The 19299-nt window shown below is 42.3% G+C and overlaps 2 protein-coding genes across 2 annotated transcripts in view; both read left to right on the top strand.

The window, feature by feature from the left end:
- SNAPC1 (small nuclear RNA activating complex polypeptide 1) overlaps positions 1–19299 on the top strand; it is a 588252-nt gene that overhangs the window by 17984 nt on the left and 550969 nt on the right. The window contains exon 2 of the mRNA XM_044074493.1: positions 19126–19285. Coding sequence (XP_043930428.1) covers positions 19126–19285 — 160 coding nt within the window. The remainder of the gene's footprint in view (positions 1–19125; positions 19286–19299) is intronic.
- HIF1A (hypoxia inducible factor 1 subunit alpha) overlaps positions 1–19299 on the top strand; it is a 1533321-nt gene that overhangs the window by 1441954 nt on the left and 72068 nt on the right. The window lies entirely within an intron of this gene.

The raw sequence follows: 19299 nt of genomic DNA, 5'->3' as shown, positions 1-19299 counted from the left end.
AAGGTGACATTGACTAACTGGATTTCTAATTGCATAGCTTTCATCTACAGTTCGGAGGGCAGACCTTTACCCCACAGGATCAAGGCTCACTCTACCAGGTCTCTGTCTACCTCTGCAGCTTTTCAAGCCAGGGTACCAATTGATCATATCTGTGCAGCAGCTAAATGGGCTACCCCTCACACCTTCATTTCTCATAAGTTGGATTTGGCTTCTAGGGGTATAGGATCCTTTGGCTCCAGGTTGCTCAGGAGTATTTTCCAATGAGCCACCCGAGAATAAGGCGCTAGGGATGCTGTCCCATATGTAAAAATGAAGGTGAGATTGGACTACCTAACATAAAGAAGTTATGTACTCACCATAACGTTCCATGTTGGTAGTCCATCTCACCCTTCATTTTTACCAACCCGCCCTCCTGCCCCCATCCTGAAAGATCTGGAGATGATGCTTTAAATTTCTTGGTTGGCAACCCTTTAGTATTGGTTTGTTGGTTAGGGGTTTCTTTTTTCTGTTTCTAGCGAGCAGCAAACAAGATCTGGGGATTGCACTGGTGTACCATGGGATACCTGCTTAACCATGAGCCAACCAGACGTCTTCGAGCATGAAAATCGGCCGAGTCGGAGCCGAGGATTTGCTCCGAACCCATATGTAAAAATGAAGGATGATATGGACTTCCAACATGAAACATTATGGTGAGTACAGAACTTCTTTTTTTCCTGTACAGTCTCTTGTCCAAGAGGGATAAGCCTGAGTTTGAGTAATTGCTTGGGCATTTATTAGAGTTGGCTGGCAGGAAAGGGGGAGTGATGCAGTATTACCTATCATCCTCTCCCTGGAAGGAGGGTGCTGGGGGAGTATGCTTGGAATGCACAATCCCATGGTAGAGTCCCTGGTGGAGACCACATATGAGCACTGGCTTCTAGGGTTTGGGCACTCTTAAGGGACATGTCACTTGTGGAAGTGAGTGGCAGCCATTGTCAACATTTGTTGCACACTGAACCCTGAATATGTTGTTTTGCAGATACTGTAGGGTTGCAGCCAAAAAAAGAAAAAATCCATTGTGACTGACCACCCCTCTCAGTTGTCTCTCACCCTTGTGTAGGACAAAAAGTATGTGCTAGTTGTCTGAGAGAGAGTCAGATGGTAGGCAGGCAGCAGGGGCAAAAAGCTTTGGGGGTAGGTCCATTGAACAGAGATGGAAACAAAGAACATGAATGAAGGCCATGTGAATAACAACTCCACACTCAAAACTCTCTCTCACTTTTGAGTAGATTAAGGTTTTAAGCGAGTAATGGACTTTATCTTGTTGTCCTGGGTTTGAATCTGTCAGTCTTTATTTGCCTACTTTTCTGACTCTGAACAAGTCACTTAGCCAGTTATCCCATCAAAACGTACAGTTTGGCTTAGTGGATTTGCCTTGTCAAAAAATAATAAATTAAAAAGAGAAAAAATGTCTGCCTGTACAATTTTATTAACCACATCTTTTATTTTTTCTTTTATGCTTCTGGATGTGAAGACCCTGTATGTCTGCAATCAAGATCCTATCAGCTTTTATCTAGCATTTGTCCTCAGACCTAGACTCCCAACCTCTTTTAAGGCAGTGCATTAGCTCCCCTAAGCCATCATATTATAACAACCAACTTTACGCATTTTCTGGTGATGTGTATGAGGCTTCTTAGGGGGTAGTCCGTAGATGTGGCTAGACATCACCTCTAGTCTCTATTAGGAAGACATTGATGTGAATTTGTTCAATCTCGCTGTTTGTTCTTACACGTGGGTATGGAGCTGATCTCTCGGCTCCGAGTCAGCTGCTTTCCATGCTCAAGATCAATGAGTAGCTCGAGGCACAGTCTCTATCCCATGATGCTCTCTGACTAACCTCAGATCTAGTTTGCCGTTGCAATGGATCGCAAGTTCTTCAGAGAGCTCGGGCCAGTATATTCTTTCCTGTCTTTTGACAAATAGAACAACTAGTTTTACGTAGCATTAGTATTCTTATTACAGTTAGTAGTCTGTTCCTGTTATTTTTTTTTAGGGCTGTGTCCCTCTTGTTGTGTGGATTTTTGCTGTGTTGGTGTTATTGGAGCGGTTGCTCTTGGGCCTTGCCCTTTTTTTCATTTAGGCACTTCAGGGCTCTGTCAACTAGATTTCCAAGAAAGAGTTATCTCTCTCCTATCCCTTTATAGTCATATTAGATAGTGTGTTTTTTGCTATTTTGTTATAAATATTTAAATATTTAGATATAAGAATTTGTTTTTTGGGTTCTGATAATTGTGTACTGGTAGAAAGTTCGACAGTCTTGAACTCTTTATAGTACTGTTTTGTTTTATTATCAGGGATCTGATAATTGTGTGATGTTAGATATTATGGCTGACCAAAAAAGAAACAGAAGTCAGGTTTCAAGAGGTGCGACTGTGGGCAGAAAATGTCTATTACGGACAATCATGTGTCTTGTGTATATTGTCTAGGACCTGTGCATTTACAGGAGGATTGTTCTATCTGCCACTCTTTTAGTGGCAGAGTATTACTTGAAAGAAGAAGAAAGTTAATTGATAGAGGACTGTTGAAATCTGAATTTCAGGAAGCCTTGGATAAGACTGACTAGACCTCCAAGTCTTCGAAAGGGTTGAAGTCTTCAAGGGTGTCCTCTGAACCCAGGCCCTCTGTTCCAAGCACCTCCATTAAGGTGCGGTCACTGGTTCGTAAGTCATCGGAGCCGTGCACCAAACGGATGTTTCGGAGCCAGTCCTCTGTGCTGGAGCCGGTGTCAGAGGTTTTGAAGTCTCCAATACTCAGGTCTGTGGCTTCTTCGGTCCCTTCTACCTGTTCTTCTAGGACCCTTTCAGACATCGATGTAGACCGTGTGGTGCAGAGGCTCTTAGAGAACCCGGCATTGGACAAATTACTTTGTTTCATCCCAACTGGGTTCGAATCCTAGTACCATCCCTTTGCCTGTAACTACTCTTCCACCAAGCTTACCTAGGCCTTCGGAGGTGGAAGATCTGATGGTTGTGGAACCTGCGGAGCCGAGTCCTGTCCCAGTGTCTTCGGCTCAGTCGACCCTGATTTCTTCGGTGCCGTTCGAAGAGTCTTGGAGCCAACACTCTCTCGTCGGTTCTGGGGGGGGTCGAACCGACGCATCGGTTCTGAGCCTTCCTCTCAGGGCCTCGGCGCAGATGAGCTCAGCTCCGTCCTCTGGTTCGGAGCCCTTGGTCTCAGCAGCAGGGAAGCAGCCATCTTCCTCGGAACCGGCGGATTCCTTGGGCCGAGACACCAGTGCCTTCGATGCCATGAGGAGGGTAATGTCTGCTAAGACCCTCACTTCCTCAGGTCTCTCCTCTTCCTCCCCTAAAATGCCATGTTCTGCCTCTGCATCGCAGGTTCCTACTAAGCGTCGAGACCCAGAGCCTCAGGTAACCCCTTTGGGTGAACCCTGCTCTACTGAGACTTCACCAGACACTCCCACTGATGAAGTCCCCAAAAAGAGAGTTTGCAAGAGGAGGCATTTAGATTCCCCTGAGGAATCTTTGACATCGGACACCGACTTAGAGGTATCAGAAGGGTCCCCACGGTCCCCCACGGAGGATGTCTCCTTTGCAGACATCCTGGAAATACTGAAACAGAGGGGTGACTGGCAGTCTGCTACCCCTACTGAGGATGAGTCGGTGCTCCTGAAGGCCTTTGGGTCTCAAGCTTCCACCTCCTGGGATACTCCGCCCTTCGAACTGATGGAACTGGTTGCTCAAAGGGCTTGGGAGTCCCCTGAATCCATGGAACCAGTCCCTTGGAGGCCCAATAAGTTCATCACTTTCCCTCAAGACAAATTGTACCATATTAAAGGAGTCCCAGTGAATGCCATGGTGGTGGCGGCGGCCACCAAGAAAGAGATGCAAAGACCTCTTCTACTGTCCATCCTCCTAATAGAGATTCTAGGACGATGGACAGATATGAGAAACCCATTTTTAGTTCTGCGACATTTGCCATGAGATCGCTTAACTGTTTAACCCATTTTACCCGTCTTCAATGAGATCTCCTCCAGGAACTTGGAGATACTATAAAGGGTAACACAGATGAAGCTATTTCTGAGAAGGTAACGGCTCAGCTTTCTACCCTTAATTCCATTGTCAACTCGTCCATGCAGCTCATTTTCTATGCAGCCGATGGGTCGAGTCGAGCAGCAGGTTCAGCGATAGCTCTGTGGAGACAGTCCTGGATGCGCTTATGCTCCTTTGTGGAAGCCTTCGAGTCTTCCTTTGTCAACACCCCATTTGATGGCTCTTCCTTATTTGGGCCCCAAGTCAAGGAGACTCTCACTAGGTGTGAGCAGGAAGGAAAGACTCTATCTGCCATAGGAGTCCATTTTTCCACCCCCACTAGACCATACCCCAAAATGCAGAAAAGTGGAAAAATGTGGTTCCGGAAGTCCAAAGGAGCTTTCCAGAACACACATAGTGAACCCCCTTTCAGGGGCAGAGGAGGGGGCAATAACAGAAGATGCCGCTTTGGTGGCAGAAGGGGTTCGCAAAGCCAAGGCGAAAGGGAGCAGTTCTCTGGCAAGCCTCATTAACTCTCCTGAGAGGAGGCCCGACTGTCCTACTCTGGAGGCAGTCGGGGGTCGCTTGGCTTTGTACCCAGATGCCTGGCTAGGAATTACATAAGATTCTTGGGTACAAAGCATAGTTACCAGAAGTTGCATCATTCCCTTTTCCGAGTCCCCGCCAGTCAAAACAAGAATCCCAGATGTTCCACCCAGTCTGCGGGATCAAGCAGCTATAGAAATCCAAAAGCTGCTAGAAAGAGTTATCCAGCCAGTCCCGGTGGACCAGATAGGATCCAGAACTTACTCCAGATTATTTTTAGTTCCAAAGAAAACGGGGGACTGGAGGCCCATTTTCAACTTCAGCAAGCTCAACACTTTTGTAAAGAAGGAAAAGTTCCGGATGGTCACGCTTCAGTCAATACTCTCATTCCTGGGAACAGGCGATTGGATGTGCTCTTTAGATTTCAAGGATGCATACTACCACATCGAAATGGCCAGACCTTCCAGAGATCATTTGCATTTCCGGCTGGGGGCCAGTCCCTACCAATTGCGAGCACTGCCCTTTGGTCTCACCTCAGCCCCCAGAGTGTTCACCAAATGCATGGCAGTGGTTACGGCTCACCTGAGGTGTCTAGGATTCCGGGTGTTTCCGTATCTGGATGACTGGCTCCTATCTGTCACCACCAGGCATCAACTCATTCTTTCCAGGGATCATACAATCAATCTCTGTTCTCGGTTAGGAATAACCATAAAATTCGAAACATCTGCCTTATTACCATCGCAGCATATCTCCTTTATTGGAACAGACCTAGACACCACCACCGCCTTGGTCAGATTACCTCAAGAAAGAGTTATCTCTCTATGAAATCAGGTGTCCCGCTTGCTAAAAGAAAAGAGAGTACCTGCCTTTCAGGTTTTAAAGCTATTAGGCACCATGGCAGCTACCCTCATAGCGGTTCCTCTGGGACGGATGCACATGAGGATACTTCAATGGTTGCTTTTCACCCAGTGGTATTATCAACAGCTCCCAATGTCTTTCAAGATCCTACTGACAAACGCTTGCAAGAAGGACTTTCTCTGGTCGTTGAACAGTCACCAGGTGACGATAGGTCGACCATTTGTACTTCCCCCTCCCATAGCCACTGTGACCACGGATGCTTCCCTGATAGGGTGGGGGGGGGGGCTTTTTCAGGGAAGAACTGACAAAGGTACTTGGTCAGAGATGGAATCTCATTTGCACATGAATGTCCTGGAGTTGGGAGCGTCGCAGCACTTCCACAACTCTCTGCCTCTGGAGATGATTGCGATCCAGACGGACAACATGTTGGTGGTCTGGTACATCAACAAACAGGGGGGAACCAAGTCTTACCCCTTATGCTGAGAAGCCTTGAGAATTTGGCAGTGGGCAGTATCCACCGGGCGCTTTCTGATAGCAAAGCACATCCCGGGGAAATCCCATCGTGATAGCGGGCAAACTGAGCAGAGCAATTCTGTTGCCCCACAAGTGGTCCCTCAAAGAAGTGGCGGAAATGATATTCTGCAGATGGGGCCAGACTTGCTGTGACCTTTTTGCATCCCAGCTGAATGCCAAATGCAGAAGCTACTTTGCCCTGAATCCTCCTCTGGGGACAGCCCTAGGGATTCACTCGTACACGATTGGCCCTTGGGTCTCCTTTATGCCTTTCCTCCAACCCCGCTGATCCCCAAATTTTTACAGAAAGCAAAAAGCTCGAGAAGGACTGTTATACTGATAGCCCCCTTTTGGCCTCGGCAGATATGGTTCCCCTTCCTTCATCAATATCAACTGGAAGAACCTTGGTTTCTGGACCCAGTGCCAGACCTTCTGACTCACTCATCAGGAGTTCTTCACCCCTCTCTTCAGTCCCTCAAACTAACAGCTTGGCTGCTCCACTTCCCAACCTAGCCAGGTCATATAATTTGTCTTCCACAGTGCAACATATTCTGGTCTCCTTTCATAAAGTCTCCACCAGAAAACTGTGCAACAGCAAATGGAAGCATTTTGTTTTATTGGGCTTCTCAACATGATATTCATCCCTATGTTGCTCCTATTGATAGTGTTCTGGAGTTTCTGACCATGCTTTTTCACGAAGGTGCAGCAGCGGCCACTGTAAGAATTCAGTTGGCTGCAATATCCAATTTTCACCTGGGAGTTGAGGGCTCTAATCTTATCTCTCACAGATTATGCAAATCCTTTCTGAAAGGGACTCCTCACCTTAGGCCACCTGTCAGACAACCAGTTGCCCCCTGGAATCTAAGTTTAATACTATCTCAGCTTATGCTTCCCCCCTTTGAACCTGCATCTTCTTGTCCCTTGAAGTTCATTTCTTGGAAAACAATATTCTTGGTGGTTATTACCTCAACTCGTAGAGTTTTGGAACTACAAGCTCTTTCTTTCAGGCCTCCGTATCTGTTTTTTCATCCCGACAGAGTGTCTCTCAGGACAAATCCCACCTTTCTTCCTAAGGTCTGCTCCGAGGTTAATTTAAACCAGTCTAATGAGCTGCCCACCTTTTTCAGACACCATTCGAATAAATTAAAATATATCTTACATAAACTTGATGTTCACAGACAATTGAGGTTTTATTTGGACAGAACAAAGGAGTTTAGGAAATCGGAACAACTTTTTGTTTCTTATGCAGACAATAAAAAGGGGCTGCCTGTAGCTAAAGTTACATTGTCTAAGTGGTTATCTGATTGCATAAAATATATATATATTTGTCAGAAAAATATGTATTAGTGTATGTATTAGTAATATGCTTAGTGCATTTAAGGCTTGAAAAGGGTTGACACATTTATTCTATTTCACACTGCATAAAATCTGTACAAATTGCAGAAGCTTTCTAACCTTGTATTGTCATGAAATATGCGCAGCTATAATCTTTGCTTATGCTTTGGAAATTTACAGGGAAGCAGATAATTTCTGCTTGTGTCAGGAAAATAATGAATAGATGTATCACTTGTATTAATGTTATGAGACTTAGACAAGGAGTTCTGCTTGTGCTGTGAGAAAATACACAGCTGCAGAAGCTATAGATAATCAGAACAAAGACTGCTTGAAAATATGAACTGCAGTCAGCATTTGCTTGTGCCTAAGCTAGAAAAGTACCTTGAAATGTCACACATGTATTAGAAATACACAATAGAAGCTTGTAACGGGCTAGAGCCCACCAAGGCCAGGTTGTTTTTCTCAAAATGTTTTTCATAAATCCAGTCATGTCAGAAGAAAATCTGAGTAACATCTGCTATAGAACAATACTGAAAGTTGTGTTTGATTACATCAACCATAGAAGGCAATGTCTTGTAGAACAGTATAAGAATAGCATACTTCCTGTTAGTAGTTAGGCAAAATCCTGTATTTGCATGTTTTTGTCTCCTTGCAGCAAGTTATTAAATGTGCCTTATCTGAACCTTACGTGTATTGATCTTTGAAGTTTTTTCCTTTGACAGATTGGTCCTTCGGACTGGAAACCCTCACTTCGCCTCGGATCAGACAGGCCAGGTGGCTTGAAACCGTACGGGGAAGAAACCACATTGGTTCTTCTTATTTGAAAAGCCCTCCGACTGAATTGTCGTACAAAAGAGGCCAGCCACTTTCTGATCTGTGACTGAAGGACGGGTTTTTCACGAACCAGGTGATCAATCACGAAGGCTCAGGTAAGGTGAATCTACCTTTTTTCTGTTTTAGATCAGGGACTAGATTTGTATTGTTTTTGTCAGGACTGTATTTTTACAAGTCAGGAACAGAAAAGATTACTGTCTTGTCATAGATCAGGGAAACAGAGTAGGTAGGCAGTCACTCTGAAGAGACTATAACAAAATCCGTGGTACCACGTTAAAAATAAGGAGTTACGTAACGATTAAAAAGGGTAGAACAAAACGGGTAATAATTGCACAAAAAGACCCCAAAATCCGCCGTTAACCGAAGACGCAAGATACATGCAGTCACAGCGTGCTGATAATATTAAATACTACTCAAAGTGGGTTAATAAGTATGAATTTGACGGTAAATTGGAAAAATCCTCGCTTATCAAACTTGTCAAACAGCTTAAAACCGATTCCAAAGGTCAGGTAAAAAACAGCGCCAATTAGGAATTCCTCAGGCACACAGGTGGATTGAGAAAGTAAACCATAGGGAACAAAAGAACAATAATTCAAAGGCAATGTTTTTAGATAAGGAGGACAATAACTTAGTAATAGCGTCAGCCCCTCCGACCCCCTTACCAGAATATGGAGCAAGTGAACAAGTTAGCCCACCCCCGCGATATCCTGCTGCCACTGTAAACAGAGACACTACAAAAGCAAAACCGTTTATTAGAAATTCCATCGAGACCAGGTCTCGAACACGGGCAGGTAACTCAAAAGGGGGCATTGAATTATATCAAATGGGTAGGAATTCACGATCTATGAGTGAATAAGAAATATGCCCACTCATAGAAGTACCTAATCCTCAGGCAGGGCAAGCAGGTCAGGACCCAACTATTCTAGTGTATAGACCCTGGACTCCGGAAGACATCCGGAAAGCCACTGAGGGAATTCCCCATACAAAAGTTAATTTTTGAAAGTTCTTAGAAGATTTACAAGGAATGAGGCTAAGTTATAATTTAAATGGAGAAGAGATAGAAAAAGTAGTTGGACAAATTGTGGGACCAGATTGGCACATGATTAGTGGCAACTGGAATCCCTGTGATGCTGCACACAGACCCCTCCCACATAGCAGCGCAGAACTAGACAACAGAGTAAAAGGTCTTACAGACCGCATCTCTGAGAAATGGAAGCCTAGACAACAGAGTAAAAGGTCTTACAGACCGCATCTCTGAGAAATGGAAGCCTAGGGCAGACTGGACTTGCATTAATCAATGCATCCAACAAGAAGGTGAAACTATTGACTGATATTATGCCAGACTGTTAGAATGTTTTAATAACCATTGTGGAATGCAGGTTCCTGAAGATCAGACACAAGATTCCCCATATGAGCAGCAGTTAAAGAATGCATTTTTGAAAGGCAGCATTGCACCCATAAGCAGTTTTATTGCAAAGCACATGGTAGATCATCGTACAAGCAGGTTACAGTCATTACTTGAATATGCTAGGCATGCTGAAAGGCATTTTAATAGCAAAAAGAAAAAGAAAGCCCAAGTATTTTCTGTAGAAGGTGGAGCAGAAGTCTATGTAGTACAGTCCGGGAAAAAGGACAAGAGAAATACCCAGGGAAACAAACAATCTGATCAGCGATCAGAGGACTTTGAAGGGCGAAAGAAAAGGGGTGAATGTTTTAAATGCGGTAAAAAGGGACACTTGGCAAGGGATTGCAAGAAAAACAAGAAGGCAACCACGGAAGACAAGGAGGGTGAGGACTGACTATATGATAGTCAAGAATCACTAGAAGGGGATAGCAGAGAAAGGACAAATAAGAATGTGGTAGAAGGAGTAGAGGATGTGACAGAAGAAATAGAGGAAGTGCAGAAAGTTATGGATAGTGAAGAAAATGAAATATTGGATTTAGCTTTATTGAGCTTAGAGCTCTATATAGCAGACACAAAACCAGAAGTTACACTCCTGGTAGAAGGGAGAGAGGTCAAATTCTTGTGTGACTCAGGGGCATCACGGATCCTGATACATCCCTCCAAACTGCCAGAGAATTCAGAGTCACCTGATTACATACTAGTGAAAGCAGCTAATGAACAGCTGTATCGGGAGCCCCTCTCCTATAATATTGCAATAACTGATCCTGTTTCAGGATTGACCCAGAAAAGCAAAATTGTTGTTTCCGCAAAATGCCCAGTAAACCTCTTGGACAGAGACCTTATGCAGCTATTTGGTATAGCAGTAGTTCCGACTATGCAGGGTATGGAAGCACAGTGACAAATTGATACCTTTGCAGTGCAATCGGAGGGTGAAATGTTCTATTGGTACAGCCAGGACTTGGTTATGACTGGTCCAGGGGCAGTGACCGAAGAGTTGATGAATGTAGCCATCAGCAAGTTCCCCTCCCTTGACATTGATAAACAACATTTGTTGCACTGTACACTGTATTATTGTAACACACCAGGACCTGATAAGGAATATGAGCAAGAATTGTTTGGAAATCGTGCAAACAGATTGATATTATGTAATCTGTACTGGGACATGGAAGGGAACAGTGTAGCCAGCTGTTCATTGCCCCAGGAGTTCTGTGCACTTTATAAATCTAATCGATTACCACATGTTAGCTTAACCAAGGACAGAAACATAGAATGGGTAGACTTAGGAGAAAAAGTTACGAGATGGGAAAGGCAGACAGAATTAGAACTGTCAGAACAAGGAATACAAATACAGAGGCTGAACTGGATAACTCAGACCCACCCAGCCGTGCACTTGCAGTCTAGCAAGGACAGCTGATTAGCACTCCTATTAAAGGAGGAAGAGGATGCCTTACAGAATATACCAGAAACTCTCTGGTCAACAGGAAAGTCAGATGTAGGACTTATTCGTACAGCGGGACCAGTTACTATCACGCCAAAGTCAGCATTTAGACCACAGAAAAGACAGTATCCCTTAAGAAAAGATGTAGAGGTAGGAATCAAACCTATTATATCAGCTTTACTTAAGGAAGGGGTGCTGGTGGAATCTCCTGACTCACCATGTAACACATCCTTATTTCCTGTTAAGAAAGCGAATGGAGAATGGCGTATGGTCCAAGAATTACAAGCTGTAAATGACGCAGTAATACCAAGGGCACCTACAGCGCCAGCCCCACACACCCTGTTGAATGATTTAAAACCTCAGCAGAAATATTTTTCTGTAGTAGGTATCAGCAATGCATTCTTTTCGATACCGATACACCCTGACAGCCAATATTGGTTTGCATTCACATTTCAGGGGAAAAGGTATATATATACATGACTACCACAGGGATATTGTGAAAGTCTGACAATATTCTCACAAGAAATGGCAAGCAACTTGGCGGGATTTACCCCACCAAGAGGCAGTCAGATTTTACTTTATGTTGATGATATCCTGCTGGCGGCCTCCACCCAGCAAGATTGCAAAGAAGATACCATAGCGCTATTACAATTTTTAGCCACTGAAGGACATAAAGTAAATAAAAATAAACTGTAGCTTTGGAAAAAACTAGTTAAATATCTAGGATATGTAATATCCAAAGAAGGTAGGACATTAGATGAGGACAGAAAAGTAGCGATTTTGCAAGCACCAAAACCCACTACCAAGAAGGAAATGATGTCCTTCCTGGGTACGACTAATTTTTGCCGGAGCTGGATTCCAAGCTATGCCTTAGAATCTGCACTGCTGACTAACCTGATATATAAAAAGCCTGTGGCAGCACAGGATTTGTTACAATGGACACCAGAAGCAGAATTTGCTTTCTGCAAACTGAAACAGTTAATAGCGTCCTCATTAGTTTTAGGATTACCAAACTATCATAAACGTTTTTTTTCCAAACTGTAGATTGTAAGCAAGGTTATATGACATCAGTGTTAACACAGCAGCATGGGGACAAGCAACGCCCTATTGCTTATTATTCATCACAACTAGACCCAGTGGCATGGTCTTTACCCCACTGTGTACAAGCAGTAGTTGCAGCTGCAATGGCAATACAGGCTTCGGCCTCAGTAGTTTTGTTCCACTCTCTCACATTGAGAGTGCCTCATGCAGTCGCAATTATTTTACTGCAAGAGAAGGTAGCATATCTTTCCCCTGATAGGCATCTTTCCTGTATGAATATATTGTTGAGCCAACCTCATATGACAATTGAACGATGCATGACTTTGAACCCTTCTACCTTGCTCCCAACCCCTGCAGATGGCACACCACACAGCTGCCTGCAGGTGGTTAAGCAAAAGACACTGCCTAGAAAAGATCTCACAGATGTCCCCTTGGATGATGCCGAGGTGACATACTACGTGGGTGGCTCGTGCAAAAGGGGTCCTGCAGGACAGAACCTAGTAGGATATGCAGTAGTTTCTGATACTGAGATTATAGAAGCCAAACCGTTACCACACAGTTTATCTGCACATGCAGCAGAATTGATTGCCTTGACACGGGCATGTACCTTAGCAAAGGGTAAATGTGAGAACATTTTTACTGACAGCCAGTACGCTTTTTCTACTGTACATGTTTTTGCGCAACAGTGGAAAAAACGAGGAATGATAACATCTACTGGAAAACCTATTAATCATGCACAGTTTATTCTAGATCTCTTAGAATCTATTCAGTTACCTCAGAAAGTAGCTATTTGTAAATGCACAGCTCATACCAAGCAACAGGATAGGACTTCAAAAGGTAATGCGAGAGCTGATACAGCTGCAAAACAGACAGCTTCAGAAGTATTTCTTTTGAATGAGGAATTACAACCCTTTGAGATTTTAGACTTAGAAATGTTAAAGACAATGCAGACACTCGCTATGCAAGCTGAAAAACAAAGATGGGTAAAACGAGGAGCAATTCTCGAAAAGGGGCTGTACATCTCTAAAGAAGGGAAACCGATATTACCATCTAATTTGTTTAGATATGCAGATTTGTTGAACCATGGGCAATGCCATGTCTCAACAGGGGGGATGGTACAGTTGGTGAACCGAGTGTTCACAATGTACGGATTTACAAACTACTCTAAAAAATTTTGTTTGATGTGCCACGTTTGTAACAAACATCATGCACAAGGGGTGTTAAAGCCCAAGCAAGGGAGTTTCCCTACACCACCGTATCCGTTTTATACTATCTGTATGGATTTCATAGAATTGAACAAATGTGAAAATAAGAAATATTGAGTTGTCATTATAGATATGTTTTCCAGATGGATGGAAGCCTTTCCGACTAAAAATCCAGATGCGGCTACCGTAGCAAAAATCCTTGTTAAAGAAATCATCCCTAGATTCGGCATTCCGGAAAGGATCTACAGTGACAACGGTACACACTTTGTAAACCAAACCATACAGCAGTTAAGTAAACATTTTGGTATTTCTTTAAAAAATCATTGTGCATATCATCCGCAATCTGCAGGGTTAGTTGAGAGACATAATGGGATTTTAAAGAGTAAGCTAAGAAAGTTAATAGCAGAAACAGAGAAATTGGGTGTACTGTCTGCCCCTGGCACTGTTCAGCATGATAACTGTTCCGAATGCAAAAGGATCGACTCCTTTTGAAAAACTATTTGGAAGGGCTTATTATATACCTCAGTGGAAACCTCTCATGCCCGCAGACCGGGAAGCCAACTCTACACTAGCAGAGTATATGAGAAATTTGTTGAATTCTAAACATCTGTTGCAGTCAAATTCTGTTTCAGATAAAGAACAAACCAGACCATCAGAAGTGGCAGTGGCTCCAGGAACCTGGATCTGGGTGAAGACAATAAAAAAGAAGAATTGGACGTCACCAAGGTGGGAAGGTCCATATCAAGTGCTTCTGTCGACACTCACTGCAGTCAAGATCACAGAGCGTGCCTCGTGGATCCACTTGACGCACTGCAAACTAGTTAAGAACTTTGAACTGGACAAAAATCTTGTCACATGTCAAGAGCAAAAATGATAGAATCCAGAAAAAACAGGAATGCAGAACAACCATTTCCTCAGAAGTATTGCATAATCATCCTGTTAACTGTACTAGTGACAATAATCTTTTTGTTGTGGCCATTCCTTTTTCCAGCCACACAAACTGAACTGAATAAACGTGAAGCGTTGCTCATAGACTGGCACCCAAACTTCAACACTTACCAGGTAATTAAATATGTGTATGCCGAGACTTTCAATGTTTTGAATTGCTGGATTTACACAGCTTTGCGGACAGCATATGGGGGGTTATTAATGACTACAGTCCCCCTAGGGATCAATGAGACCTGGGAAAACTTGATTTATGATACCTCAACCATTACATCACAAGATAAAATAGCATTGCACTTGTCTATTCCACAAAAGGGAACTGTGTGTTTTTATAAAAATTATACTGTTCAGGTGGGTTGGAGCAATTGCAATGTGACTGTTCCTTATAAATGTTACACTAAAACTAACAATGCAGGTTTGTATTGTAATACAAACTATGATTCATTTCTTGAATTGATGGACAAAACAATTGATGAAGTAAAACATAATTATTTTCTCTATAAACAACTGTCTATAATTGATAGAAAAATATTTCATGCAGGGCGAGTGTATATTCATAGCAAAGTTACTACTAAAGTAGAGGACTGTTATTTTGTATGTGGCAGAAAAGCATACAAGTGGTTACCTGAGAATTGGTCTGGCAGTTGTTTTTTGGGCTACCTGGTCCCGGCCATACGACACACTGCAGTTTTGCCTCGAGGAAAAATTCGGAATGTCCGACAAGTCGTCAAGAAACCTGTAAATCCAGTGGGGCAAATCGATGCGCGTTGGAAAAACCATCATTCTATAGGCAATGGACTGACACACATGGACTTGAGTGATAGTGTTTTATCATGGGCAGGCATATTACCAGCATATGGAGCAGTGAAATCTATCTGGGAGCTGAGAAAACTGTCTAAACATCTCGAAATAATGAGCAATGCAACTTTTTCCACTCTAGAATTGGTGACTGATGAACTGAATGCCATGAGAACTGTAGTGCTTCAAAACTGCATGGCTCTCGACTTCACCCTGGCAGCGAGAGGCGGTACTTGCGCTTTAATCCAGGAGGAGTGCTGTTCATATATTCCTGACCATAAACACGAGATAGACAATCACCTTGATGTAATTCAGCAAGTGTCGGCCATGACCAAACCAGGACCAAACCCACTGACAGACTTTTTCCAGAAATGGTTTGGGGGGGGTGGGGTACTATCCTAATGAACATCCTGATTGCCATTTGTGTAGGAATGATCCTACTTGGGAGTATGTGTTTACTGTAGCATCCCCTGCATGAAAAGACTGATTAAAGACTTTATAGACATGTCAGTTTCTGAAACCTTATATCAAAGTACTGAGTTTGAAGAACTGTTAAAAGATTGAAAATGCTTTCATAAGTTTAAATTGAATGACACTCTTAACTGCAAATCCTAAGTGGGAAGAGGTTAGGAGAAGAAAAAAAACTGTTTATGCTTATTTTGAAAGTAGAATAAAAGTATTAAAAGGGGGAAATGTCAGAAAAATATGTATTAGTAATATGCTTAGTGCATTTAAGGCTTGAAAAGGGTTAACACATTTATTCTATTTCACACTGCATAATATCTGTACAAATTGCAGAAGCTTTCTAACCTTGTATTGTCATGAAATATGCGCAGCTATAATCTTTGCTTATACTTTGGAAATTTACAGGGAAGCAGATAATTTCTGCTTGTGTCAGGAAAATAATGAATAGATGTATCACTTGTATTAATGTTATGAGACTTAGACAAGGAGTTCCGCTTGTGCTGTGAGAAAATACACAGCTGCAGAAGCTATAGATAATCAGAACAAAGACTGCTTGAAAATATGAACTGCAATCAGCATTTGCTTGTGCCTAAGCTAGAAAAGTACCCTGAAATGTAACACGTGTATTAGAACTACACAATAGAAGCTTGTAATGGGCTAGAGCCCACCAAGGCCAGGTTGTTTTTCTCAACAGTTTTTCATAAATCCAGTCATGTCAGCAGAAAATCTGAGTAACATCTGCTATAGAACAGTACTGAAAGTTGTGTTTGATTATGTCAACCATAGAAGGCAATGTCTTGTAGAACAGTATAAGAATAGCATACTTCCTGTTAGTAGTTAGGCAAAATCCTGTATTTGCATGTTTTTGTCTCCTTGCAGCAAGCTATTAAATGTGCCTTATCTGAACCTTACGTGTATTGGTCTTTGAAGTTTTTTCCTTTGACAATATTCATCAATCAACCAACCTTTAGAGCATAGAGTGAAAGCACATTCCACCAGGGCTGTGTCTACATCTCTGGCTCATGCAGCCCATTTGTCTTTGGACACTTTATGCAGCTGCTACTTGGTTCAAACCTCATACGTTTATCACTCATTACAAATTTGACAGGGCCTCCAGGGACAGGGCTTCCTTTGGTTCCACTGTTCTCAGGAATGTACTCCCGTGAGCCACCCAGGATTAGGGTGCTTGGGACGCTACCCACGTGTAAGAACAAACGGCGACATTGAACAACTTCACATAAAGAAGTTATGTTCTTACCATAATGTTCCGTGTGAGTTGTTCATCTCACCTTTGTTCTTACACTTCCTTCGACCTTCCCCCTCCAGGTTCTTGAAGAATGGGTATGACTGGTGGTCTGGTTGGTCTAACTGGTTTCCTGTACTCCAGCCAGAGTATTTGTTAGCAAATTGTAAATATATGTATACGTGTGTATATTTTTGGCATATTGGTATGTTTAGTGGTATTCTTTCTTGCTAGGTTCAGCAAACTAGATCTGAGGTTAGTCAGAGAGCATCATGGGATAGGGACTGTACCTCGAGCTACTCAGAGATCTTGAGCTTGGAAAGTGGCCGACTCGGAGCCGATGGATCGGCTCCGTTCCCACTTGTAAGAACAAAGGTGAGATGAACAACTCACATGGAACGTTATGGTAAGAACATAACTTTTTTTACAAGACACCGCTTGTCATCTCTCCATGGTAGGATAGTTATCTGTAGGATGGTCTGTTTTAGCCAACTCAAGGTGACCAAGGCAGACACACACCTTATTTTATGCCATTAATGTTGTATTTTAAGATTATCGTCCTCCTTAAGGTAAATGTATTCTTTCATATGGGGTGTACTTGTCCGAGATAAAGCTGTGAAATGCTTCACAAAGCAGTATCTTGTACCTATGGAAACTGTATTAATATTATGTAAAAGCTTTAAAATCAAATGCCAAAGTTATATAAAAGTTTTATTATTCTGCAAGGAGGGTTTGCATGTGTCATCATGCCTGTGATAACTCTTTTGTTGAACAAGATCTATTTTACATGTTTTATTATAAGACAAAGAGAGAGGGTGTTTTTATGACACAGTATTTCTGTCTAGCAGAGGCTAGAGAGCAATTTTAATGGTGCACACAGAGGATAGAACAGACATCAGTGCTTCATGACTGGGAGTGTTTGTCATTGCATGTCCCTGACCACTAGGAAGTTCTACGGCATATAAAAAAAATCTTTAAGGTTATAAACAGATAATGCAAGGGTGGAACACCTCAGTCTCCTTTCCTGACCTAAGGATGGTTGAAGACCTTGCAAATTGTCATCCCAGGCTGAAGGCATCTGTCTATAGGAAACAAGCCAGTCAGCCTGGGAAAGGTGGAGGGAATGAGAGGCACTCTGTATGTGCAGATTGTCATCCTGGCTTGGGGGCACAAGAAGATGCAAGTTTTAAAACTCCAGCTGGGCACAGAAGTCTTACAGCAATACCTCCCAATGTCCTGAATTAATTATAGCATCCAAGCATGAGGTACTTGCATCACTCTTCAGACAGGTACTAATTAGTTTTAATTGTAATATGTCATGGACCTGCTTCAGTGGAGGTTTAAAGTGTCACACAGTGAAGTCTGTGAAGTTTTTCCGGGGAGGAGGGGCTCTTTATTGCTAGCTTTTTGGCTTTTCTGTGTGACCTTTTCACCCATTGTATTGATTGTTAAACAGTAGTAAATCAATTAAGTAATTGCCAACCTGTTTGTTTTATTCTTTTTTTTTCTGGGTCATTTTTTCTACCATGCCTGCAGTTCATCCAGCCTTCCCTTGGTCATGCATACACACTGTCTGAGGGATAATGTCATCCAGGCAGCCATGAAGGTAATTTTGTACTCACTGTCATCCTAGCAAGGAAAGATTTTCAGTGTTTACAGCCCAACCCTGCCCCTCGTGATGCAGTCACCTATTTCATACAAGGGCAGCCTGAAAAGAAACTAACTGAGTTAAATTAACAGTTTGCCAAAAAATGACTTCTACATATTTTCCAAACTGTTAATTTAACAGTTTGGCAATTATCTAATTTCTTTACAATTGTTTAGACATTACAGTTAACCCTAATTGTGATTTAACTCAGCAGTTGTAGAAGTATATCTTGCTTGCATTCAGTGTATTGGGAGTTGTTGCTGTAAGATGCCTTGTGTGGCAGGAGTTTTAAAACGTTGGAATAACAGTTGTTTAAAACATGTTCAGCAAGCACTCCTGTTAACAGAGTTTTAATTATAACCTATTTACTTACACATTAAGGAAAATGTAACGGCTATTAATGTATTCATATATAGAACATGCTTTATATCTTTTGAAAACCTTGAATGGTATCACCAGAAAATGTCATTATTAAGTGTCCTTGTAAATGTCAATCATCTTAAGACACAAATGCAGTGGATTACAAATTATTCTGCACTGGAGAGTGAAAGGGGTTAATATTTAAAGATTATCGTGACACTGTAGTCTGTTCAAAATGTGTGCTATAATGTGTTTTTCTGCATTTTTTTATTTCTACCTCAATGGTATAATGCTAACCAAGCAAAATATTTACTTTGTTGATTCACATCCGTCTGTGTGCTTTTGCTTTTCATTGTGGGTGTCCATAAAAGTGGAGATGCACAAGTTGATAAGACAGTCAAAAATACAAAAAATAGTTTCATCAGAATATTAACATTCTTTTTCTGTTTTACACTTTTAGTGGTAAAATGGGTGACTTGGAGAAAAACAACTTTACACAAGAAGCCTTAACTTTGGCCTGCCAGTATATTTTACCTCCGTATTCTTTCCAGATCCGTGTAGGTGGCCTCTATTTACTGTACGGATTATATCATTCACAGCTCTGTCAGCCAAAGCAAAAGGTATTGTCTTTGTT

This window comes from Protopterus annectens, chromosome 6.part0 (assembly GCF_019279795.1).
Source record: "Protopterus annectens isolate FY-2018-M chromosome 6.part0, PAN1.0, whole genome shotgun sequence".
Lineage (NCBI taxonomy): Eukaryota > Metazoa > Chordata > Ceratodontiformes > Protopteridae > Protopterus > Protopterus annectens.
This window is presented reverse-complemented; position numbering and strand designations above follow the sequence as displayed.